The 27,723-nt window shown below is 42.7% G+C and overlaps 1 protein-coding gene across 6 annotated transcripts in view; it reads right to left on the reverse strand.

Moving 5' to 3' along the window:
• The window catches only part of plecb (plectin b), a 144,309-nt gene that overhangs the window by 97,435 nt on the left and 19,151 nt on the right, over window positions 1–27,723 (reverse strand). For 2 of the 6 annotated variants that reach the window (XM_080426581.1, XM_080426580.1), the window contains exon 1: window positions 25,275–25,458. The exons of 2 other annotated variants lie outside the window; for them this stretch is intronic. In XM_080426581.1, the coding sequence (XP_080282707.1) occupies window positions 25,275–25,320 (46 nt within the window). In that variant the 5' untranslated portion in view covers window positions 25,321–25,458. Of the gene's footprint in view, window positions 1–11,633; window positions 11,674–25,274; window positions 25,459–27,723 lie in introns of those variants that run through there. 2 more of the 6 variants (XM_080426584.1, XM_080426582.1) reach the window with 1 other exon arrangement.

Genomic DNA, 27,723 nt, shown 5'->3' on the forward strand with positions numbered 1-27,723 from the left:
TGGGACTAGAATCAAGAATCTACAGACGTAAACTACCATTCTTGCTAACTCTGGAATGTTTTCATCTTATTTTTTATACTCATGTTTATTAATGTGCTCTGTCCCTATCAAATAAACAAAATCATGAATTAAGATGAGCTAAATACATTACCAACAACAACATACATTTTCAGTGTAATACTACTCTCGACCATTTTAACTATCTTTTTCTTTCTGAGAATATTTTTTTTTGTTAAAATTCATTCTTGTTAAGGCAAGTTTGAGAGGCCTCAAATCATGAATGCAGTGTCCGATTGCCGTGAACGACCTAAGAATAAATGGCACCCTTTTCACATTGGCCAATTATAGCGCCACCAGGAGGCCACAATAACGTACCTGACCTGGCGGAGACCTGTGCTCCGAGGAGCACTTTTTCTAGTTAAAATTCATTCTTGTTAAGGCAGGTTTGAGAGGTGTCTTGATGTTATCTGACTGTTAGCGGTTCCCACAATCCTGTTATTGCTATGCATTGCTGAGAGGTGAGGACAGAGTAGCAGGGCCCCATTTCCAGAAAGACTTCAGTCAACGACTTCCAGACAACCTTTACAGACACTCTGCAGAGAGTGATTAAAATTAAAAATATACATCACTAAATGCAAAAGTTCTTACAACGGCACCCTTGGAACACAATAAATAAAGTTGTGAAAAGCTGTCTGAAAATCTAATGATAATACAATATTCATGAATTAATTAATCTACAGTATAGTTGCTTTGCAGAAGTAATAGGTCAGTGGTAAAACAAATGCATTACTGTAGAATGTCTTTCCCATTATTCTTTAATATGAGCTTAAAACTCAGTCGCATCACTATTGTGCAATCCAATTAGGTGAGCATGGAGGATGTTGCTCCGGTTGTCAGCAATCTCTCAACACCCTCGGAAATAAGAATACTGTACATGAACCGACATAAAATGTTACTCAACAAGTGTGCAGCAATGCCACAATGTGAAGATCCTAATGTGTCAACGGTGCGGTAAAGCATTCACTCTCCACACACGGCCGTGATAGAGAGGCATCATGCCACTCTGTGCCACTGACTGCAGGTGATCTACCAGAGATAACCGTACAAGAGTAGAGAGCGTCACGCCCTGATGGTGGAACGAGATATGATATCTCATTGTTCTGTCTCTACTGTACCGCCGGCTAAAACATACAGGGGTTCAAATGTTCTTTCCACCAGTGTCTTTGAGACACTTCTGGCCAGTGTCCAAGTGTTGAATGCTGGCAAACAATTAAACCGCACCCAGCGGAGCCTCAGGGTGTACTCCATAGATGTATAATAATATCCTACAGTATGCTGCTAGGTGTTTATCTGTGAGGTATTTGAACAATACCCTGTACCCTGTAGTCACAGAACTCAAAGGCTGCTGAAGGTTTGTCTCCTTTAGCCATTATATGTGATAGTCTATCTTCATTGAACTGAGGGGGGGGGAAAGAAAGAAAAAACTATTACTCTTGTGCCACCAGTGCCGCATTAAATGAGATTTAGGTTTCCTATTTGGCTCGTATCGGTATTGCTGGGTTGGGTCAAGCCGTATCCTGTTTTCCACTGTGACACCTACCGTAGAGAAAACGTTCCCTGTTGAAGACAGGGAATGCCAGTCCAAACAATGTGAAGGCAAACTACTACAGTGTGTACATCCGTTTCCACTCAACTGTCATAAAACAATCTATGGGTCAGGTGGGATCCATTCCAGCGCCGCAAACAACACTGAGGACAAATTCCTCATGTACTGTTCAGTTTTATATGAAAAAAATATAAAGGGCCGCTATATGAACACCGTTATAATACTCTCTCACTAAGTGTATGTTAACATTTTGACCTTGACGGAGTGTGGCCCCGCAGGGGAGAAAGGAACAGAGTATTCCCATAGCCAACAGCCTATCTGGTTTCTGCCCTGACAACTCTGAAAATTGCTTCAAGTCTTTGCAACTCCCCTGAGGGTTTCAACAAAAACTATTAGAGACATTCCTCATTCAAGAAACTCTTCTTAAATTTCTAAAATATTTTAGTTTAGCCCTGCTGCTAAGTAAAGACCAATTGGATTCAAGAAACTGAAACTGTGTTACACAGGTGATGAATGATATTGGATGCGTGTTAAATAATTTGAGAAGATTAACACCATAAAAGGCATGCACCGAAGGGTTGTGCAACACGAAGAGGAAAGCCTAATTACACTCCATAGTACGACACTGTCACTCGTCAAAAATAACAAATCTACAAGCTGACAATGCTTTGCATTGCGACGCACTGTCAGCTTGTAGAGCTGTTGACGAGTGATGTTCCCACGTGTGGCACTACTGTAATTGATTTTGCATAGAGAATGTGGCATTCGTAGGGCGTTCACACATTTCTAGATGCATACACGTCTCGCAGCAGAAGTGAGTTTTGTGTGTTACCAACAAACAACTGCAGCTAAGAGGAAGAAGAAGTCTGTGCTCGTGGAAACATGGAAACATTTTGCTGCTTGTACCTGTATGAGTGAGTGACAAATAAACTCCTATTTGTTCTTGAAACACTCACACGAGCGCTTTAAGGTCAAATTGTGATCATAAGCACGTTTCATGAATGAGGCCCAGAGCTGAACCAATGATTTTAATTTGCTGTATCGAGGTGGTTTAATGAAATACTCATTGGTAGTATCAAGGGGTGAAATGGTAGGCTCTATATGCATTACAGTACTATTTGAATTGTACTGTTTGAATTGTGTATTTTATATACCTGCAGCTGATGCCTGGAAATGAGACATAATAGAAAGGCAGCAATGGTAGCATGTGCTTGGAAATGCAAAACCCACTGCATTAAAGTTTCAAAATGATCTCAACTTTCTTTGTCATAGATAGGGGACTCATGTCTCAGATCTCTATGCACCTCGGGTGATGATTTAAGAACCATTGTGCATTGCTGCCAAGTGAACGCTAAAGCCTATAATCTCAGTCCCCTTTGAGAAGCCTGCCAAAAAAAAAAGCTGGAGTATTCTTATAGCATTACCCCTCACACACAAAGAAGCTTCTGATCACAGAACATTTGAGAAAATATGTGTTTGTGAAGCTATCATCACATTACTGGAGAGCATCTATTCTTGGCATTTTCAACTCTTCACATTGTAAAGTTCAAAGTTACTGAACAACCATTGTTATCTGTCACCCGCCCATATATTCCCACTCATCCAGTGTGGGAATGTTACCACTTCCACTGAACATTTATATAACAGTATAGAGCACTGAAGTTTTGTAGTCCTAAAACCCTTAAAAAAAATACGTTATTTTGCAGTTCTGGCTCAACTCATCTCAATGTCTATGGGCTTTTTTTATGAGTTTTTGGTTAGATGCATGAAATAAGGTTGTGTAGTTAACACGGGGTTAACAGATTTCCACACTTTATTCTCCAACATAAAATACATCAGTGAATACCTTGTAAATGTTATTCTCCCCAGGGGTCTAGCGCATTGTAACGGGGACAGACTCCCGCGTTATCACCTGATATGATATAATAAGCCTCTCCCGACCTACTCATTAGCTTTTTACTTCTGGTGATTGCATCTCAAAAATCATAAAAGTCGTGTTTGTGACAATTATCTTGCTAAATAAAAGATAGTATTGTTAACTTTTACTTGCTTATATTCAGCAATAATCAAAAATCCAAAGCAAAAATCCCATAGCCTTTTTTTTTAGGGAGCCAGGAAGATGCTAACTTGGGTAACTCCGTACGCCCCAAAAATACATAATCCCTTGACTGCTCTAGTTAATTGAAATTCAAAAATCACCCTTCATTGATAATTATTCACAAAGCAAAAATACTGTAAATGCAAGCAGAGAAACCTCAGTTTAAACTTGTCTTTTTCATATACCCAGGCAATACCTTTGGAAAGGATATAATTCAATGAATGTAGAGATGTCACCTCTTCTATGGGGGCGAGGCCTCACCCAGGTGTTACAGTACGATAACACACAGGGTAACTCCCATGGGGTGTGAACAAGCATTCCAGAGCAACATGACAGTCTAGGAAAGGCAAGTCACGGCCCAACCCTTTACTACAACTCTTCCAGACACACTTCAAAACCTTCAATGACCCCGTGCAAACATAGATGTCAGAAACGTCTGAGTGATTTAAACATGCCTCTAGGTTTTTCTTTTCTTTTCTTTGAAATATGAATCTGGAATGTGCTCTACGCATGTATTGTGGGTCTGTATTGTGTGAGTGCCTACAGTATGTGTCTGTTACACATACAGTACTACCTGCAAACATTGCAAAAGACATTAAAGGGACTACACCATGAATTTAAAAAATATATATATATTTAATATCATATTGTTTATGTCCCTCAAACGTTTTTCAAAAGGTTTGATCCTAAATCAAGCCTCAGATATACTCATTCCAACTAACTTCTCTCTGGCTTATAAAGCACTTTCACCTGCAATACCACATTGTCCTGTTTGGCACGGGGCGCTATTGAGCCAGTTTGTATGCATTTTTTTTTTTTTTTAACTGAAAAATGGGAGGAATTGTTCGATGACGTGACGTAGGCAGGGGGACCAAATCAATTTGGCCTGTTTTTAGACCAATTTACAGAAAACCCCAGATTTGCTGTGAAAGCCTGAGTGTTCAAACTGGGGTATTTTTGAGGATAGAAGAGAGGTAGGGGAGACCAAAAACACACAAAAAAGAAGAAAAAGTTAAAATTCATGGTGTAGTCCCTTTAAACCCATAATTACACCACTGTCTTCTTCCCTGTTTTCCAAGAACTCTTTTAACAACTTTAACTGACTATCTGTGAGCTCTCGGTCAGCACAATATACCACAACACATTCCATGTTGCAGTTATGACATGGGGGATGGAGTTTACCACTCCCCATGAATGATATATGGTCAGTAACCTAGCTACCTTCTTTTGGGCTGCAGTGCCTCACTGTGAGGCACAAAGATCACAGAGATCAAGAGATCTCTGTGATCACCTCACCTCACCTCACAGTTTGTACAATTCTACCTCACCACGACACAAAGTTAAAACGTAACAAACAACTCCCAATCAAGCATTATGAAAAACACTGAGTCAGTCAGGATACAGACATGATGAGTGTGTTTCCATGTATTGTCCTTATTGAACAGGTGTTGACAGTGATGCTGTTTTTGTAGTTGTGTGTAGTGGTCAGAGCACTGTTCTCAACATGGGGTCCGGCAGACTCCCAGGGGTCCCTGAGGGGGTTCCAGGGGGTCCCCAGCTAATTGATAATTAAGAAACAAATGTGTCTATTATTGTAACCTCGGCTAAATGAGGGCTTGCCCCTCAACTGTACTCCGAGTTTAAATAGGTGATGATGAAATGGAACAAATGGGATCACTTACGGGTCCATTTGGTTCCATTTGTACACTCTCAGAGTTAAATGAACACCAAGGAATTTACAGTGTAATTTTTCCCAGAGATAAAAATCATATTGAACGGGGTTCGGTGGCCTAATATCAAAATGGGGGTCCTTGAAATTAAAAAGGTTAAGAATTACTGAATTAGAGTACTCATTTTGTTTGAGGTGCCATCAGGTCATCCAGGACATTCTTCATACATCAGTGAAACAATGGAAGTGGCACTCACCTGTAAAAACACAGACAGAATAAAGACATTAACATAATAGAAAATATAGTGAAACATCAGAAAACATAGTGAAATATAGTGAAACATCCGAAAACATAGTGAAATATAGTGATGAACTACTACTGAGGACAGAAACTTGGAAGCAGTAGTGCATGACGGGAAAGAACATGCCCTCTAACCCTTACAAATACGTCAATGAAGTGTGTGAATTGTCTTCCATCTGCTGGTTTTTAATAGCTGCCAGCTGCACCAATAAGTTCTGAATCAATGCATTTGACTATGACATAAGTTCATTTCAATTTCATTGCGTTACGTACATGCACTGTGAGAATGTAATACAATTATTTTTTTGGACAAGGTGGAGAGGCTAAGTATTTTTGCTCACAAGGACTCTGAGTGATTGTTACAGAGAGGATTATGTAAGACCAATTATTGTGTCTGAGGCAGGCCAGACAACCTCATGTCTCAACCTCTAGTTAACTTGCAAATAATGCCATCTACTGGATAATAAGAGCAACAACTGCCAATTTCCGGAGTTGCTACACTGTGGATGGTAGAGATGTTTCAAATGCTACAGGGCTATGCCCCTTGCATCTCCTGATAGAAACAAATAACTTCAAAAATAATAATAATAACGTCATTTAAATCTGCAATACCGTAACCTTTTATGTCCTGCCCGGGATCCGAACCCTGGTCTACCACATGAGAGACAACATTCCTACCGCTCATTCAAGAGGCATCCCCCCACTTGGCTGGGGGAGATATTGCTCTTCTACTTGTCAGCACAGTAAATGTCGTACCAGGGTCTACATTTCTCGGAATAAGATTAGGGAGACCACCTCCACAACAACTGCAGATGTAGGTACTAGTTATATTGTATTAACATACTCTGGCATAACGATTTGTTAAAATGATGTTATATTCATTAAAATAAGTTCTGGGTTGAATTAATCAAGTGCCATAAAACTGGGTCACCGTGGACTTAAAATGCTCTCGACCCAATCAATCAATGCCACTACTATTTTAGCTCTGGTCAGATGTGTTACAGCATGTCCTCATACTGGGTCACTCCAGTCTACCCCTAACAGAGACCACCCATATGGTTTGTTGGACTACACATACTGTACAGTTATTCATGCCTTGCTACAGTTTCTCGTCAATTATGTGTTAACTCTGTCCACAAATTTAACCACCCACCATGATTCTCCTCCTACTGTTTGGAGTGTGTAACCATGAACTGTTATAAATCACCACTCTGTGACAGTGGTGAATCGGCACACAGCACTCTTTTCTAAAAGGGGATTTCTCAGACCTCTGACATTTGCTTTCAACAGTTGGCTTGAGTTGCATAAGTGTTATTTATGAGAAATATTTTTGCGCAATATGAGCTTATTTACTGCAAGAGTGACAGATAGACCCATCAGTGCACTGGTTCTATGTGTGTATAGTATACTGTATAAAGGATGGCCCCCAGACAATCATTCAGAATATGGATTCTCAGTTTAAATGGTTTTCTGGGCGGTATTGAGCGAGATTCCCATCCCCAACAATCCAGCTCTAAATGTTTCAAGTAGCTAGTTTAGAATAGTTGAAATACCAATAAAATCAAGGCAGCCTACAGTATACATGCATAGTTGAGCTGTGTTTTCAGCACCGTCTGGTGGCCAAATTTGTGGACAGAGTGACATACAGTATACAGTACATGTAATGTACATACCCAGCTGACAAAAAGGACAGTCTCATTAGAATAGTTTTGCAAATCATGTGAGTCGGTTAAAACATAAATACATCAAAATCACTGTCGACAAAAATGTGTAAAAATAAACACCTTTTGGATTATGAACCACCCCAAAAACACCCCAAAGATCCTCACTTGGAATTCCATGACGTGAGAACTACTGCTGCTGAATAACAGACAGACGGGAAATGTCAAAAGGTAGAGCAATATAGCTGGGCTAGAGGTCCACTGTTTGACAACAGTTTGGTAAAGATGTATGTCTAATTTTTGCATTGGCTTTAACCATTTAGGCCGTTGACCGGGGTCCCCCACGGGTCTATACTGTACTTGGCCCCCCTCCTTTTCTCCTTCTACAATAAATATCTTTGCTGAAAATAGCCGAACTAAAGCGCGTTGTGACGCATTGTGAGCATAATGTCATCGCCAAATGTTCACCATGACCAGAATAGGGACGCTAGGATTTAAGTGGTCAATTAAACCATAATTAGGAACAATTTCTACATCACTAGAGGGCAACACTATAGTGTCAAGTCCAACACACAATCCTATGCCTTGGGCCTTTTTATCTGGAGGGCTAGAGACAGCAGTCACTGGCAGAAAGACAAACCCCACCCACTGCACCCAGACGGACAGACAGATGCTTCTTTTTACTCGGTGGGGGGTCTTCATATCTAGCCACAGCTTGATGGCGATACAGTGGGAACTTTCACCGCCAGGCAGTGTGGCATTAAAAAGGCCTTATTCAGTGAGAGAAGAACGCTTGTTGGACTCTAGCCCATTAAGACCTGAGGCCGATTCTACAAATGCTTTCTGAATAAGAAGTTCTCAAACTTTTCCGTAATTAAAAATTTCAATTTGTTTTCAAACACTTTCAAGATTTTTTTAAAAAATGCAAAAATAGCAGATGTACAGGCTCCTAGCGCAGCACGAAGTGACGCGCTGTGAGCTTGTATATCTGCTAATTTTGAATAGCCAACGCTAAAATCTAAAATGACACAGATGCTTTCCCGGTTTGAATGGGCTAGAGTGAGAGTCAGCCCAGCATCGCTGCAAACATACAGTACTGGCTGTTGGAACAGAGACAGTGATGGTGGCTCAAGAGTAAGCTTACACACAGTGTGTATGTAGACAGTGAATCTTTTCAAGGCCACTGTTGGCATCCAATTACTTAGGCCTTGAAAGCATAGGCACGGGAAGGGGAGGTCTTTGTTAATTCCATGGGGGAAATTCAGTTTCAACTTCACCCGCTCGGGATGGGGGGGGGGCTGTTAGGGGTTAAGTCTCTTGCTCAGGGACACTTCAACACGTGGACATGGCGGTGACCTTACCAGACGGCCTCTCCACCCGCTAAGCTACGGCTGACCCTTCTGTATGGACCCGAGTGGACCAGAGGTGGACATTGAGTTTTCTACATGGAAACCATGATAAAAGTTGGGAAAGTTTTGAATGTATAATTATGAGGTGATTGGCGCAGGTAAACATTATATAAAATGCGGGAACAAAATTGTAAATTGCTTGACGGTGATGCCTGCACATAGTATTTTTTGCCCTTTCTCTGATAAAATATGGCGCAGAATTGCGGGGGGGGGGGGAATGTATAAGTTGACTGAAAAACTAGTATGAAGACAATAAAACAACTAGTATGAAGACCACATGCAAAAAAACAAGGAGATGGTGGTGGATTTCAGAATGACCCCTGTAGACCAGGTGCACTGTACCAATAAGCAGTGCACCTGATGTCTGGTGGGCAGCAAGCTGGATTGGAGTAGAAACACAGAGAGGCCATATACAATTTACAATTTAGGCATTTAGCAGACGCTCTTAATCCAGAGCGATTTACACTAAGCTAGGAAAACACAAGGTAATACATCAAATGCATAGAAATAGTAATCTAGGATCATAGGTAAACCAAGAACCTATCATCAGTCTAAACAGTATAATATAAAAAAAACAATAATCTGTACATTGAAATTATACACACTATAGGATGCCAGGTCTACAAATGACCTGGTATCTGTCTACATAACATGCTATCCAAATGACATTTTAGCATTTGCATAAGCCTGCAAGGTCGTCAAGACTAGGGCAAGTGCTACAGGCTAAGGTGGAGTCTGAAGAGGTGAGTCTTCAGATTACGGCAGAAGATTGGGAGTGAGTCTGCAGTTCTAACTGCAATGGGGAGTTCGTTCCACAGTGTGGGAGCCAGAAGGGAGAAGAGCTGACTCCACTTACTGAAGAGGCTCAGGTCCATACAGAACCACACTAATGTGTTCCATCAGTCAGTGCCCATTCTTTGCTGCTGTGGTGTCGCAGCCGCATCATAAAAGCTGCAGACACAAACAGGATGAAAAGACTGCTGAGGAAGGTGTGGTTCTTTCCTGAGGGCCAGCTGCCCTGGACCCAGTGAATGTGGTGGCTGAGATGAGGAGTGCTGGCCATCATAGACAACACCTCTCATCCCCGTCATGACATTCTGGACAGGCAAGGCAGCACGTTCAGTAACAGGCTCATCCTGCCTCGCTGAGCAGCACATCCACCATCACACTCTATCACTCATCCCCAGGCATGCAATGCTCATTTGGTATGTTCTTGCACTCTATTTCAATGACGTGACGCGCACGTCGCTTAACACCTACACTGCAAGTCACACAATGGACCATTGATATGCATCTAGGCTTATTCCTAGGTGTGAGTCGGGAGCCTTTGAAAACTTTGTTGAGGTGCGAATTTAAAGTCGTTTTAAATCTATGCGTGTGCCTGCGTGTGCTCCTGGTCAATTAGGCGTGCAAGGCCGTCCAGTGAGCATTGCACCCCTGCTCATCCCTAAACCCCCTCAACCCCCAATCACAGACATGCACTACGCACCTGGACATTTGCTCTTCTGTATATTTCTACAGTATCTGTATATTTGAAGAATGTATTGTTTATTTGTATTTGTATCCCTAGCTTACCCTTATTTTACTTCCTACTCTTATTTTATCTAAGTTTTGTTGTGTTAGTATTGCTGCTGTAGCAATGACATTTTCTCATAGGGATTAATAAAGTACCTACCTACCTACCTACCTACCTACCTACCTACCAGATGTAAGTAGGTAGGTAGGTAGGTAGGTACTGTCGGTAGGTAGGTAGGTAGGTAGGTAGGTAGGTAGGTAGGTAGGTAGGTGTGTATGGTGAAAGTCTGGGATAGTGGGCAGCCATAGCTGAATATGGACAGAGAGGCCGCCTGGGAAACAGAAGGTCCCAATTTCACGTAGGCTATGTGCAAATGTACTGTGACCAAAAGAATACCCCAAAAGGAGTGGGGACCATATTCTTATTATTATAAACGCAGTGTCCCAATTACTATGGTACACACCATCATTAGTGGTATTCACACATTCTGTCTGGTCTTCCCTGCAAGCACAGACAGGAGCACATACTGTAAACAGTAAAAAATAATAATAATCTGTTCGCACGGATGCAGTGTTTGTTTTGTCTTTCTAACTCATGTACTCGTACACTGCACAATCCTGAGTGGTCATTTAACTCCAGAGTTACATTTACACTCAGGTTTGGCTGTACTTACAGAGGGCTCCATCACCCCAAAGCATTGTCTAAACAAATTACGTTGACCTCAACCCAGTGGAACGGCACATCATTTTTGCCATAAATGGTTTGGACTGTGTATTACATAATGTGGAGAAGAACCAGGAAAATCACTTTGAATCTTCATAGATCACTCATGCACACCACACACACACACACACACACACACACACACACACACACACACACACACACACACACACACACACACACACACACACACACACACACACACACACACACACACACACACACACACACACACACACACACACACACACACGATTGATAAAGTGAGAGAATATGACACACACGCACACAAATATGATTGATAAAATGAGAGAATATATTTCAGGATTCTTAACCACTTGAACCCTAGCAAACATTCTCTGAAAATATTTAGAGTGGAAAAAGCCTGGTATAGACCCCTGGGGGATTCCTGTCAACTCAGTATATAGGGTTCAAGTGGTTACGGTTCGCCATACAGTAACATTGACACCTGATGTGCATGTGTTGTTTGCGCTATGGTCTACTATACACCCCCGCCCACAGCCAAGCCTCCCCCCTCTCTCTCTCTCTCGCACGCTCTCCACCTGTTACACTGCACCTTTGCTTTCTCCTGTCTCTGTTCTCTCCTCTCAGCCCCAGCGTTGTTCCTTTCACACACTGGTTCAGCTTACCTTTGCTCGAGTAGTACGAGTCCATGCCCAACAGCGACAGACCTTTGGAACTGCAACGGCAGAGACTGTTCTTCTTCGCGATTTTACCTTTCTCTCTCTCTCCCTCTCTGGACCTTTAACTTTCTTTCACAGTCTGTGGTCTCTTTCTCCCTCTCTTTTCATACACGTCACGCTGTGCAGATCAACAGAATGGGAGTCTACCCCTCCTTCACAGGTCAGAGCCGCCCTCTATAATAAAACCTCTGTGTTGTGTGTGTGTGTGTGTGTGTGTGTGTGTGTGTGTGTGTGTGTGTGTGTGTGTGTGTGTGTGTGTGTGTGTGTGTGTGTGTGTGTGTGTGTGTGTGTGTGTGAGTGTGTAGTGGTGCTCAAGTGTTTGACAGAGAGCTAAAGTTTCAGATCCGCAACAAAAGCAAACAAGAGCACGAACTTCAAAGGGAATAGCTGGATATAAGTGAAATAATACAAGAAAACACAAAACAGAGACAACCCGGTCTGCCCAAAAAAGGAATATGTTAAGTGTCTAGTGTTCTTCTAAAAAGGTACTAAAATATGAAACCAACACAGCAGTAGCTATTGCACAAATGCATGTGTATAAAACAAGACTATGCAGGTCGACTTGAGCTGGACACTTGATACAGTACTGTACTGTATATCATAATGGCCCACTTCCCTCTTATTTGTGATCTAATATCTGCTCTGTTCTGCTAAACTGGAAGTTGAGTCATTCTTTAGAAAATGAATAAAATATGACAGTATGACAGTTTTCATTTGAATGCGTTTTTCTTGCCAACTATGAACTAATGAAGGACTTTCCTGCTCGACTTGACTTCTCCACCCACCCTCCATTTAGGCTCGTTCTAAAATGTTCTAAAATGCAGAGGAGAGAGAGTGAAGGAAGCTTTAACATTAATTCAATAATAATAATTTTATGTAGTTAACAGGGTAGGAAAATTAGACTCATTTTTGAGAAAATAATTTGATCAAATGAGTGAAATCTAGAGCCATGTATCTGTTTTGTCTGTTATAAACGTGGCAACGTTCTGTCCAGTTACCTGATGGACCATTTCATTTGAATGAACACTCCTTGGAAATCTATCTCTGCCAATTATATGACCTTGCCCACTGACTTTACAACCCAAAAGGGATCTCTTCTGGGCACTATGTTCCATGAAAATCTCCCATCCGTTCTCAATTTTGACCATGACCTTAATTGCGTCCTTGACCTTAAATAATGATCATCTCTTCGGGGCAGCCCACTGATCAAGTTTCACGAAAATCCATCCACCCGTTCTCCAGTTATTCTGCTAATAGACAAATGGAACGAAGAGAAAGCATAACCCCGTCCAACTCTTAAATGCCTGCACATAGCTGGCTGTGGGATAATGGAGATTCATACGTTTTCATTTTGTGTCAGTAAAGCAGAACAAGAAGATGGAATACATGGCACATCGCTAGCTGTTTTCAGCAGGAGTGATAGCCCCCCCCCCCAGGGGAAAAGAATTCCATGCTGAATCTACAGTTTAAATTCCTAAGATACGTATGGAGATATCGTTTTAAAAAAAAGTTATTAATATGGATACATGAATATATAGAAAGAGATAGAGATTATCAACACGCAAGCACACAGGGAGAGAATGAGTCAGGCAAATGACATTGAAAGATGAAAGAGACCCAGGGGTGACATTCTCCCCACAGGCCCATGGTGCCAGGGGGTTGCAGCATTTAAGTGCATTGGCACAGAGCCACATGGGCTTGTACTGTAGACCTGGCTTTGTGCTAAGTCAGCTGAGGGGGAGGAACCAGTGGGTAGTGGGTAGGCCTACTCAGGCTTTAGAATAGACGCACAATGTAGACTTGTGTTTCTCACAGTACAGCATGTCGGGACCTGAGAGTGGGTTGTGTGGTTCTCTGTCAGGGTCACAAACAAAGATGGAGGAATATTGTGTTATTTAGGCCTCAGGACACATTTGGTGTCGACATCATCTGCCATTGTCAGAGAGGTAGGAGTGTGATATAGATGTACGCAACCAAACTCAATTATCTGATTGAATTCAGTCTCCAACTAGGGTTTCATTTTGAAACCAGTGCAGGTGGGTACAGTGAACCGTCTCTAGAGGGTCAGTTGCAAAGGGTGGTGTAGTATCAAGTCGGAGTACTGAGCAGGTGTTGAGCTGAAGGGGATGGTGGCTGGGGTTAATTATTTACATGTACTCTGACATTCCAGCACACACATTATACTGTAACTACAAAATGCCTCCATCAAACCCAGAGGAACAGATGATTTACCTTTAAGTTTTAGCCCAGTTTTAAGTCACCACCAATAAATGGCAAATAGGAATTTGGTGAGCAAGTGTTTGGCTGAATATGAAAGATGAAAACACTAAATCACACATGCTTTTGGAACAGAAGTGGAAATATTTTCCATTCTCCTTCTGGCTCTTATTACTTGGGATAAGGGAACCAAATGTTCTCTAATATTTGATCCAATCTCTTGGGAGGTGGGGGCATCCACTGTTTGAGAGTGATGTTCAAGCTGTACGTCTCGATAGTGAGCCGTGACCGAGATTATTTAATTTATGAAAATATGAGTAGTCTTATCCCAATATTTGACACTTTTATGTCAGAGACATGGCAGTATGTACAGCAGTGGTTCTCAAACCTTTTTATGTCAAGGACCCTCAAATTGATATGTATTTAATCGCGGACCCCCCATCTCAAAAACAGTTTGCGAGGGACCGTCAGATGGCAGATCTGCAAACTCGCGCCGATCTGCTATTTTTGAATAGCCAAAGTATAAAATATGGTTAAAGTGGTTAAAATGATTGTGACGCTATTTTTTGGGGGACCCCTGGTACCCCCCCCCGGACCCCACTTTGAGAACCAATGGTACAGTATACAGTATGTCAGCTAGATGTGACAACCAGGAATAGATTGGTGACCACCGGAGAGACGGGTGACAGCCGGAATGTAGACGGCATCCGGGAGCAGTTTGGGTTGGCGCCCCAGTCTGTGTCTTCCGTGAGGAAGAAGCCCAACAAATCCACGGTGAGGCCTTTAGGAGGGCCATTCAAGCAAGCCGCAAGGGGAGCCTGCAGTACCACCACGGCCAAGACACCATCACACCAGAATGAAATGTTTGGAGCGGGGGAGTCTGGTGCAACGCTCAGGTCCTGGACCTGGTGAGACGGAGGAGGAGCCCGGCCAGGAGGCCATCCACAGAGCCTAGCCCCTCCACGTGCCAGAGCCTCTCCTCTCCCCCAGTCCCGGCAGAGTAGTTCCGGATAAGCGGATTGAGTGGCCCGGTCTTTCCCTAGCTGACCGTGGGTAGCTACATGGGACGTAAGTCGGGGCTTGATCAACCCTGGCTGGGTCACCTGGGCAAGGGTGTATGTTGCGAGACCCGAAACATCCTATGACCCCAGGCTACAACACTGATGATACGTCCCAGGTGCATCCATGTGATGTTTTTTCGTTATGAAATAATGAACTGTGTAAAGACAGTAACTTAGCGAAAATATTCATAACAATACTATAAGAGTGAGTGAGTGAGAGTCAAGATGTCAAACAAAATAAAATGCAAATAAAAGTCTGCTATTTTAAATTTAGTTTGATGAGTACTCGTTTATAGTACATGTTTGCAGAGCCATTACCAGTAGTTTTTTATTATCTCGTACATTGAAGTCTGAAGTCCTGAGATGAAGGACACTTTCTGGGTTCCCTAAAACCCTCTTTGAGGCTGATCAGCACGCTAATCCTATTCTGAAAGCCAAAAGTTCAGCTTCTGAGTTCTGAGTCATCATGTTCCTTGGGGAAAATCCCCAATGCACCACGAAGAGAGACTACGATGCTCTGTACAATTTCACTGCTGAATTAATTATCATATATAAATGCCTATTATTATCATGACTCATGAGCATCTTAATGTTCATCAAATGTTAGCTAGTGACAATACAATACAGGATTTTGAGTGAGGATAAAGATTTTAAATTCATCCATAAATCATGCAAAGCCACAAAAATATTCATTCCACACTCACTCGTGCAGATACACCCGCACTCACAACATGCACTTTTTACTACAATATGAGGAAGTGAAGTGAAGTGTGCTCAGGTACTGTAGCACTTCACCTGTACTTCCTCTTTGCAATCTTTATCCATCAGAGGGACATTAACTGAAGCCACAGCTGTAGGAGGACATGCTTATCTCTGCTGTGAGGTCTTTCCCAGGGGCCCCACTGTCTATCACTGTAAATAGCTCGACAACAGAGAAGGGAAACTACCCTATGATGCATTTCCTAACAGGGATGCAGGGATAACCTCCCTGTCACAGGAATGTCATGGATTATGTAAGAACTTTTTAAGTGGTTATATGGACATGGCCATGAAACCGCAAGCACGCATGTCCAAAGCCCATATGGGGATAATCTGTTGAAAAGCAGGTTCAAAACACAGTGGCAGAATGCTAGTTCTCAGAATAATATGATATTGTTTGGTTAAGGAAATGGTGAATGGTTCATTCAAGGCCATCGTACTGAAACTGGGATTCCAGCAGGCACACAATCAGACACACAAGCATCTCAATTTGGATCATGGCCAAGGAATTTGATGGAATTCCCATATGCAGAAAACAAGTGGAAGTGGTGGATGGAAGATTCATGCCCTTTGTAACAGCAAAAGTCGACCCAACCATTGTTCTAGCTGCAACCGTCTTCTCAAGTAGACCACACTGAAGCCTGCTGGCCATTAGTGTCTACTACGACTCAGAGATCGCTATAACGGTACATGTTAGAGCCCCCCCCCCACACACACACACACAGATCAAACACTTTTTTGATTGCTTCTGATAGGACTGGAAGTCGGTGATTCATTCCTTTCCCACCACTGACAGCCGGGTAGAAAACGGACTGATTTGGTCTGTCTGCTCATCCGTCTGGCTTATAAACTGGTCTTAAAAAGCCAACAGCCTGACTGTCACAGATTGGACATTGAAAGGGAAATGGAAAAAATAGCTGACAATAAAAGCAAGCAACTTTTTTTTCTGCTTTCTTTCTTTTTTCCTATTTGTCCTTTCATCCAGCCTGTCATCTCCAAAACAGGGATAGCAAAGTCACTTCTGTTGCCTGGTGAGTGAGTCACTTCCTGTACAAGTAACAACCAGCATCCGTCTGACATTGGTCTACTGAGACTCTACCACCCATGAGGAAATATAAACATTAGTTTGGTTTTCCCGTAGATTGTATGCTGATTGTGGGAGAAACGGAAAAACCCACGGGCTCATAAACAATAATGAAAGGCCTAATTCTGACATGGTTCAAACTAAGTCAAAGTTTTGCCAAGCTGTAGGAAATTGGAAATAAATTGCTGCAGTTCTATTTCATCTGGGTCTCGTTATATTCCTTGACTTGAACATTGCATACTCTCTCATGTTATTATACTAACATATTTCACAATCGTATTGGTATATAGCTAACTGTACAGAGACAAATCCTTTGTGGTCGGACACACTGTGGCTATGAATTTAATGTTTACTTGGTTACAGGATTCTCACGCAGTAGGACATTGTTTCACCTTAACCAGGCTCAATACTGAACAAGCAAACATATCAACTTCAAACACGCACAAGGGGGCATTGCTGCACAGTAGCCTATGACGGGGCAAATAACAGACTGGTCTTTCATCTAATATCAACAGATTCTATAAAGCAACTTCAATTTCCTGAGTCTTCAAAAAATAAAAAAAAGACTAGACTCCTGCTGCCTTTCCTTCCTGTCTTTGTTGTCTTCGTTTCTTCAATCTTGTGACCAGAATTTCAAAAGTGAGATACGAGTCTGATATTACAGCACTTAGTCTAGAAGAAACACACCTCTGACAGATACACAGCGTAGGAGGTGGACAGCTTTAAGTGACTGATTACACAAGTCCAGGAGGTGAAGGAGACTGTAAAAGTGAAGAGGATATATTTATTTAAACAAGACCGCAACGTTTACACATGCAATGAGCCTCACGCTTGCTCCACTCAACGCTTGACGCCTGTGGGCATGATGTCACAGATGCACTTAGTGGGTGTGGCACGCTTGAGATTGACAGAAATCTGACAGAAAAAAGACTTCTGTATAGTGAAAAACAAAGTTTAAAACTAGCACTTTGTTTAAATTGATAAAAGATCGAGCAACTACATGGTCTATTGTGTATAGATTCTGTCTATTCCTCAAGTAAATAAAAAAGTTAAACAGATTTCAACTTTGGCAGCAGGCGGGCATGTGCGTGCGTGAGATGAGCACAAACAAGACCGTTTGGTTCCACTGGATCGCGCCTGCTTGTCACTATGCGTGTGTGATTGCCCATGCCTCCTACCTGCCCACTAGCCTCTCATATGAATTACTAGGCATGTCAATTGCTCCCTGTGTGAAAAGACCTTTCGAGCCCCGCTGCTAGTGGGGCTCTATCTTGTGAAGGCTCTTTGTATATCACTGAGAGTTCAGCAGTGGGCTCTTTCGAGGGTCATTGCACTCTTTTTTCTCTCCTCCTCACCGAGGGTCATTGCACTCTTTTTTCTCTCCTCCTCACCCAGTACAGTCTCCTGACTGATATGCCAACCTGAACTTGCTGCCCTCACATCTCAGTGTGTGCCTAATGAGTCAGGGAGCCGGACAACGGGTGACGGATGACCAGCTGGAAAGTAGCGCTGCAGTGATAGAATACTATTCTCACAAGATCACGTACATGGCAGTCGTACACGTACACACACACACACACACACACACACACACACACACACACACACACACACACACACACACAGTACTGTACTGTACACACTAGTACAACCCATAGTGTTAATTTAAGCCTTGTGGGTAAATGTTCTTAGTTAAATAAACACATACACACGTTGGTATTACTATAGTTGTTCGGATATAAAAACGTAACCCTTAAGCCTGAGTTGTACTTAGTTGCGCACCGGTGTCATGCACTGAAAATAGCCAATCTATAAGCTCACACATCACACTCACAGCATGATGTGTTGTGAGTTTGTAGATTGGCTATTTTCAGTGTATGACACTGCAACTAAGTATAAATTAGGTACAACTCTAATCCTAAACATGACCTGGAAATGCCTAATGCTAAACCTAACCCCAACCGGAATCTTTACCTAATTGTTAAGATCATTACACACCGGCGATTATGCGAATATACGCAAAATTCAGACTTGTTCCGAATAATTAAAAGACGCTTTTTCGCTTAGCTTTTTCGCTCCGTGGAAGCTTGCATTGACTTTATATGGTTTTTTTTTTAAACTTATTATTCGCATGAAAAAATCGCCCCCAGTGTGTAAGGAGCTTAAGCCTAACACCAGGAAAAGTGTCCTCACATGTCTATTTCTCAAATTCTACTCTAGTTGTGGGGACATTTAGCCCTCACAAGTATAGTAATAAAAGTACACACACACACACACACACACACACACACACACACACACACACACACAAGTCCGTTGAGCAAAGTAAACACACACACAAGACACACAGCTTCTCACTGTGTTGTCAAATGAGTAGGCCTATCCATGCATCATTATCCCGCGACTGTGGCGCCTCAAAATGTTTGGCAGCAAAAGGAGGTCAAAAACCATCCTGGACTCAAACAGTGCTACCCTGTAATCAGCTAACTGCTGATAATGTGACCGTCCAGTTTGTTATTGGCCCTGCTCTACGTTCACATGAATGCACTGGGATCATGGGCCAGCAACACTACTGTATGCATCAAAGAGGGATTACTAAGAACTTGAAATGCTCGTATTTTGGCACAACATCTGTTGAGGCGTTTGTGACAGAATAACCTCTGAAACAGATTAGCATGTGTATCGCATTTTTTTTTTTAAAGTATTTCAAAAGATACGATATTAAGTCCAAAATAGGCAAGGGAGCAATTGTGTGACCTGGCTGTACACAGAACCAGATTAATTCAGAAGACGGTCATTTTGGTTTTGAGGTTAACACAGGCCTGCAGAAGCCAAGAAAACCATAAGCTAGGCCACAGCGTCTTTGTCATGCAACCCTGAAGAAACTGGGCCATGATTCTGTGAGGGAGCAATGGGCCAGAGAGGAGAGAGGAGTTAGACTGGCATTGCCCCACACTGGCACGAATCACTGAGCAAACACATTGAACTGGGCCTAAAATACAGCTGTTCATACTTCTAATACAGCTAAAAACAAAAAAAAAGTTCTCAGTGAGTGTGTTTGCTACTCATTCATTATTTCTGCTCAGTAACACTACTCAAGTCAACTGAACTTTTATTTATAAAGGTTGTTTAACCATGGTCTACCAAAGTGCTGTACAGGTCAATAAAAGAGAGAAAACATTCACAAACAAGAAAAGACAAACAAACAAAATATTAGGCAAATGAAATACAAAAAAGAAGGGTTTACAACAGCAGTACACAGCAATGCCCAGGGTTGCATGCTCAACTAGAATCGAAGGCCAGGGAGAAAATGTGAGTGGTGAATAAAGATTTTAAAAACTCTAGGGACTGGGCAGAAGGAATGTGGAAGGGCGAAACTAGGGGCAGCCGCCGCAAAGGCTTGGTCATCTCTGGGGGGGGGGGGGGGGGGGGTTTGGGGGGGGGGTGGTTTGCCTGGTTCTAGACACTTCCGGAAGCAGCTGGTCAGCCGACTTCAGAGCTCTGGCTGGGGTGTGACAATGTAGGAGTTTAAGCTACTGTATGTACAGAGGAGCCAGCCCGTTTAGGGCTTTAAAAACAAACAACAATAACTATGCCTCTGTAACCACCTGGATTCAAATGCAGGTCTCAAACATCATTGGAAACCAAACATCTACCGCTCAAAGGGGAATCCCCCCTTGTCCAGCGGAGACATTCATCTTATGCTCTTCAAGCAGCGCTGCTCTGCCACACCTCCACCTTTAGCCACGGCGCTGGAGGTTTAGCCTTCCATGCCACTGTGTCCTGGACAGGAAACAGGGGTGCAGCACACTGTGACAGAGGGAAATGAGGGCTACGCATAAAGTCTACAGGTCGGAAACGGAGCTAGAGCAGGGACCTCCTCTGCTCGCTCTAGTGACTGATTCCTTTGTCAACACTGACGGGGAACGGGGAAATGACGGCAGCAAGACAAGCAGGGTTCTGCGTGCAGTTAACTCCCTGAGCAACACTCCCAGACAGGCCAGGGAATTCCCTCTGTAATTACTGTAATGTGTGCATGTGCATGTGCACGTGCACGCCAGGGTACAGTACACACACACACACACACACACACACATGCATACGTGCTGTGTGTGTGCTGTACTCTGTATACACGTGAGTCAGTGTGTGTGGTTCAGTGAATGTGCCAAGACTACCTACAGGCAATGTATTGTGCTGAATAAGGACTAAGGAAAGGAGAGGCGTGTTTTTAACCACTTCAGCCCTACTTAAAAAATTGCTAAAACAGCAGATCTACAAGCTCACAATGCATCACACCGCAAGCTTGTAGATCTGCTATTTTTGAACTTTTTCAAAATATTTTGCCTAGATAATGATATGGCCAACACAGCTACTGTATGCCAGGTTGAAAGTGGTTAAATAATTTAGATTCTGAATGAGAGAAGTGAGCAACAGTTCAGTCAAACTGTATTGAAATGATGGAACTTTTTTTATTGCAGAAAATATGAAGTGAACAGAATGTACATTGCAGTGTTTATTTTGCAGTTTTTTTGCAAGCATTAAGTTCAAGTTTGAAGCAGACTTCCTTTCACTTATTGTACCTATGGTGTGGAATGCACACGTGATTGTGTGCTTCCTGCACATTTATGAGTGTTTCCTTTTTAGATAACATGCTTGACTTTTTTACTCTGTGCGTGCGTGCGTGCGTGCGTGCGTGCGTGCGTGCGTGCGTGCGTGAGTCTCTGCGCGTATGCACGTGCATGCGTGCCCTAAAACTGAATAAACAGAAAATGTCTTTAGTTTTAGTCTTTGTCAATTTAGTCAGATTTGTAAACACAACAATCACAAGACATATTGTTGAGCATCTGGTTATTGAGACTGGGACGTCTGCAGTACATGGCTGTGAGTCGATCAACTTCGCCAAGTGATGTTTTGTATTACACAATATCTATTCTGAACTTATTAAATCTTGCCCTCCCCTTACAGATACTGAAACTAATAAAAACACAACAATTTTTTTAGTGTATGTGTGTGTGTGTGTGTATCTAATAGAATAGAGGACTAATGGACTAACGTCAGGACTTAATGGACTATGATGAAACAGAAAATAGAGTTAATCCATGGCAACACTCTTGCCAATTATCTACCCATAATCACTAAAACAGGAAGCAAGTTATTGAACTGTATGATATCATATGTTACATGTAACTGTAATGAACTGCAACACTGTTGCGTTTAATGGTTTAAATTTGTATTCAAAGTTCTACAGTAGGTTGATCTGTAATTCTGACAAAGTAAACGCAATGGTTACATATTGGGAATTATGACATTCCTATACACATGTGTAGAATCAAAATCAACTTTGATGTGACAATAACGTTGATTCTGATTCTAAACTATTTTTGTCATCAACATTCACTTGGGAGATCCACCTTCAGTGGAGAATCCCATATGTCAAGATCCCACATATTATTGAATGGAGGTACATGTGTAAATGTAGAAATGTGTACACAGGAAAATCCTGCGTTAATTTAAATCTGAGACTGTACAACCAGGTCCATGTACACTCTCAAGAGATACATGAACACTCAAGATTTTACTATGTACATTTACAGTATCTCCCCTCTACACTTTGCTGCATCTGTCATACACTAGTGCAGGATTACAACAGGATGTAATAGCATTCTATCGGGATAGTAGTACACAATATCCCACAGTACAGTAGGTGTCAGTGGCTATCCATCATAAGGCAGAGCAGTGCAAGGCATCACCGATTTTATATGGCCCCAGCCCAGACTGAAATTGATCATAAGCTGAGATACAGAGACTGGAAGGGATGGGACGAGAGAGAGTGAGAGCAAGAGAGAAAGAGCGAGAGCCAGAGAGAGAGAGTGAAAGAGGAAGAGAGAATCAATGACTGATATATGACCTTCTTATGCTACCGTTGCCACTGTTCCGTTCTATTTGGATGTTCCTGAGATTGGATTAATCACACATCAATCAAGCTCATCAATCAGGCAAACACATCCTCTGGCTGCACTCACCTGAAATATTAGGTCATGTTACTTTACGCAAGGAAGCTTGATTATGGGACCGTTGTGAAGTACAGTATACTGTATACACTGAACAAATCATGTATGGATAATCGCCTCTGTCACGGTAAATTGCTTGTTGAATACACACGCAATCCATGCCAGCACTTAAAGAGAGTACCACAGTGCCTTCCCAGCGCCCTGACGCTGCAGTTAGTTTGTGATGGACAGGCATCACAGACGAGCTATCGCCTGCTTCCAATAAGTCATCGCGGTCCTTGTTCAAATGTTGCACAGCAGTGAGATGCAATAAAAGTGTTGCTATTAGTGTGTCTGTGTGAACACTCACACAAACACTGTCTCAGAGAGCCGTGATGTTTTTGAGAGTGAGACTTGGGTCTGACGTCACGTCACGGCAGGGCACTTACGAGAAACATTTGTCCCTCATTGTACGATAGCGTTAAGAGTGAAGTACTGTACAATCTCATTTATAGTGCAGAAAGACTGATTCTGGCTCTGTGCATGCTATGTGAGATGAGTATCGACTTGGGGCAGCAATCTGCGCGCGCGTGTGCATGCGTGCGTGTGTGTGTGTACGATGAGGTGAGGGATCCTGTGCCGGATAATTTATCCACAGTAAATCTTGGAGACCACCTCTAACTTCTTTCAACTGCAGCCTGAAGACCTTCCCTCTCATAATAAATCAGCTCGTCCCTCAGGGTCAGTGCATGTGAGAGTAAGTAAGTAGCCTTGGGAACCAAGCCATTTAGCCCATAGTTCAGGAGCCTATCTCCTGTTTCGGAAGTGTGAGGCAGCATGATGTGTGTACAAGTAGCAGGGAACCATTGGTTACCATTTTGGTATGACTCGACCGGGGATTGAACCGCCGCCCTGACCTCCCAATCTCATGCCGGACACTCTAACTACAAGTCCACTGAGCTGGTATGGTCAGTGTGAACTGCACCCATCATCAGGTCACACTTGCATTTCTCCGTTTGTTTGCCTCCTTGCACAACTCTCAGTACTGTACAATATTGTGTGATTTATACTCTTAGGTCGAAAATAGACAAATCTACTAGATCTGCTTAAGTCTGTATGGCTTATGTCTGTATGTTTGCCACCAGGGCTGCATAACCACAGGAATGCTAGTGAAGCTATTGGTACACTGACACTTACGACAAAGTGATGACATTTTAACTAGCGTCATCCTCATCTCCTCATCATTCTAAAAACAAGACGGGGTCTAATAGCGGCATAGTTTCCCCGTGGATTATGTCATATTAATAAACTGTACGTCAATCTTGCCCCAATATGGAGGAGTGATGACGGAACGGTGGATCTGAGATTATGAATTCACAAAATGTGAAAGATATTCGCACACAAATTATTCACGATAATTGAAACATTTTCAGGGATTACGGCCTTGGACTACTTGGCAGCGTGCACAAAACATTTGGAGCTGATCGGTCCAGTTATTTGTGAGATTAGCCAGACAGTCACACACACACACACACACACACACACACACAGACCCTCTAAGCTATGTGCCCTCTTCTAGACAGCTCGGCCCCTACAAGACCACACCGTCAAAGAAAGTCATGCAGAGGAGTCTACAAGGGAAATCAAATTCTCCACATTCTCGAGATTAGTGAGCCGGCTTGTCATTCATTGTAACGTGACAACAGAAAATGCTGCGCTGTGCGCAGCACGAGCCAGAAACTGGTTTTAGAGAGATAAACCTGATAAGTCCCTTCGACGATCAGAAATTCCACTCCGTCCATTGCATTAAGTAAGGTAGGAGGACTACTAAGTTTAGGTAAGCCAAGACGCTGGTTCACATTTGCCTGGTGGGTTTGCATGGGAAATCTGAGGTCTGTCAGAGCACCACTGACACCAATGCCTACATGTACATGCATTCTACCAGCTGTGTTTTCCTGTGTGCACTGGCTGGGCTATGACAGCCGCACTGACACACTTTCTTATGTAAACAGTGCAAAGGTACAGTAGCGCACAGCCAAACGCATACGAGCCCGTATGTACAGAGGAGCCCGTTCCACTCTGCTCTGCCCTGTCCGATTCTGCTTCCTTCCACGTCTATTTCTCTTCCTCCCTCTCCGACGAGGACTCAAGATCTATATGTACAAATATCACACAATAGCGTTCGGTTTAAAGGGTCTGAGCCGGGGGCCGTTCAGGCAAAACATCCACTGCTGTTCAAACAATGCCACGGCCGGACACCCCTCCCAGGCAGCCTCCCTGGAGCGGAGCACAATAAAAAACAAAATGTTTTTGTTTGTCTACTCGACCCTGATCACACTCTGTTTTCCTGCATCTACACACATCTATTCATATCTCTGACTGGTTCTTCTATGCTAGGATCACTGGAGAAAGTCATCAGGCACCTGCTATAGCTATTATTCTAACAATAATATACAGTAATCAACATGTCAAATACCTTTAAGAGACATAATCTCCTTTTGGATTGACCTGGAGCCATCCATTCCGAATCTTTGACCTCCTTGAGGTGGTGATGGTGATGATGATGATGATGATGATGGTGGTAAAGACGGGAGAGATGAAGTGATGATGTGTGAGGTTGATACAAGCTTTGGTATTATGTCTTTCTCCTCTCAGGCTGCGATAGTGCGGCTACTAAATCTCTCACTACAAGCTGAGAAATATCTAAGCTTGATCTGGCTTCTCTCGTGCACCTTCCTCCTCTCTTACTCCAGGTCTCCTGGCCGGGTGGCTGCTCTGTTTTGGCCCCTCTAATACAGCATGCGCACAAACACACCCATTCTGTGTGTGTGCGTGTGTGCGTGTGTGCGTGTGTGTGTGTGTGTGTGTGTGTGTGTGTGTGTGTGTGTGTGTGTGTGTGTATGTACAGGAATCTGAACAGTGGGGAAGCTCCTCCCTCATCCCCTCCCCTTCTCCCTCCTTCTCCTGTTTCACCTAAAAGCCGGGCTTTTCATTGTGAGGCAATGCCTCGGTGAGAGACACATGTATCCATCACTCGGCCAATCGGCGACTCAAAAAGCCAGACGGCTTAATTGCATTTCAGCCAATCAGGATTTAACCCCTCTGGACATCCTGTCTCCTAATAATAATTTAATGTGAGGATGTAAGTACTGTACAAAGTGACCACAGAGAGGGAGAGAGCTGGAGATAATAACAAGCGACAGAGAAAAGAGAAAGTGAGAAGAGAGGGAGGATGTGACATTAAGAAGCAGGGAAATCAAATCGTCGAGGCCCTCCCTTTCCACCCGCCTGTTTCCATACGACACTGTTCCCCCTTCTTGCACAGACTGACCACAAACATCCGAGACAGATAAAAGTCAAGAATGAAAGCTAAAACTAACTTAACCACATGAACCCTCCGGAACCCTATTCCGGTCGCGAACATTCAGCGGAATTAGTCGAAATGCAAGGTCAAAGCGCGTTGCAACACAACATGACCTTGTAGATCGTCTATTTCTGGCCAAAAGATGGGGAAAAAAGGAGGTATAGACCCCTGTACACAATATAACAGAGTGGTTAGAGTATACAATGGGACAGTGTTGTTGATTATTGATTGTTTTCACATTTAACGCGGTGCCAGTTGGTTCCCAGCCCAGGAATCATCGCCATAAATGAAGCCATATTATATCTGCAGCCAACATGGAGGGGGTATCTCTTTAATTTATATGACATCCAATCTATTATCATAAAAACTCACTCGTTTTATTCCAAAATAAACTCTACTGAAAAACAAACAGCTCAATGTCATAACATGAATTGTCCGATGTGATGAAATAAAACCAATGTCCAAAGTCAACAGACCGAATCCCTTTTATAATAGACTTATCGTAACAAATCTGAGATATCACATCAGCTTCCAGCTAAGGAGGACAAAATAACAAGCTGTAAGAATATTTCATAACAACCTCTGGTCATCTCTTATCAACTAAGGAAATCAGTTGCAGCGTCAGCAGCAGAAGCGGTGGTCAAAAGCCAAGGATATGAACTAGACAGGGAATATATGATGACAGCCACTGGCGTTGAGCAGGCCTACAGTATAGACACTATACAGCCTTGATTCAGGCTATCATTTGATTCAACACTAGGAAGGCCCCTCACAAATACTAAAGGAAGGCTGGAGGAAATGAGTGACACATTTTTGGCAACAGGGAAAGTGGAAGTCTAGCCAAGGTTATTATAGTTAACTAAAACTGAAACAAAAATAAGGATCGGAAAGATGGAAGAATAGATAGATAGCTAGATAGATTTACACTTACATTCTCTTCTCAATAATTGAAAGCTGCACGACAAGCACAGTTTACACAAACACAAAAATAGAAATAATTATTTGTAACACATGAATAAGTTCCCTTTGATGATTTATCCCAAGCGAAAGAATTAAGCTTAGAATTCTCTAAGTATTCAGCAAATGCAAATACCTTGTGTTCAAAAAGCCTGCATCTATTCATGTGTACGCTGCCCAAGCTAGCATGAAGCCAGCTCTTGGATGTAGCTGTGGTTGTCGTGCATGTCTACTTCCTTCTGAATAATGTCTTTACACCCGATTTGCACAGCAGCAGAAGAAGCTAACAGCCAACATTGTACACTACACACATACAGATGGCCCCAGCTGTGAGCATATGTGTTTGACTGTTTGAATTGGCTGACACCACTAGCCCTTTGGACTTGTGCCTCTCTCTCTTTCTCTCTTTCTCTCTTCCTGCCCTGGTTTGTCAAAGTGATGGGTTGAATTAAGGAGATCTACACTGTACAAGAGAAAGCAGAAGATATTTGAATCAGATATTAAAGGAGAATACCGGACAAATTAAGTGTTGACTTTGATGTCTCGTTACTTACCGACCGACGTGAAAAGTGGCGTTCTTTTTTTCCATAGATTCCCGTGTCGT

This window comes from Gymnoscopelus braueri (assembly GCF_963280865.1).
Source record: "Gymnoscopelus braueri genome assembly, chromosome: 4".
Taxonomy (NCBI): Eukaryota; Metazoa; Chordata; class Actinopteri; order Myctophiformes; family Myctophidae; genus Gymnoscopelus; species Gymnoscopelus braueri.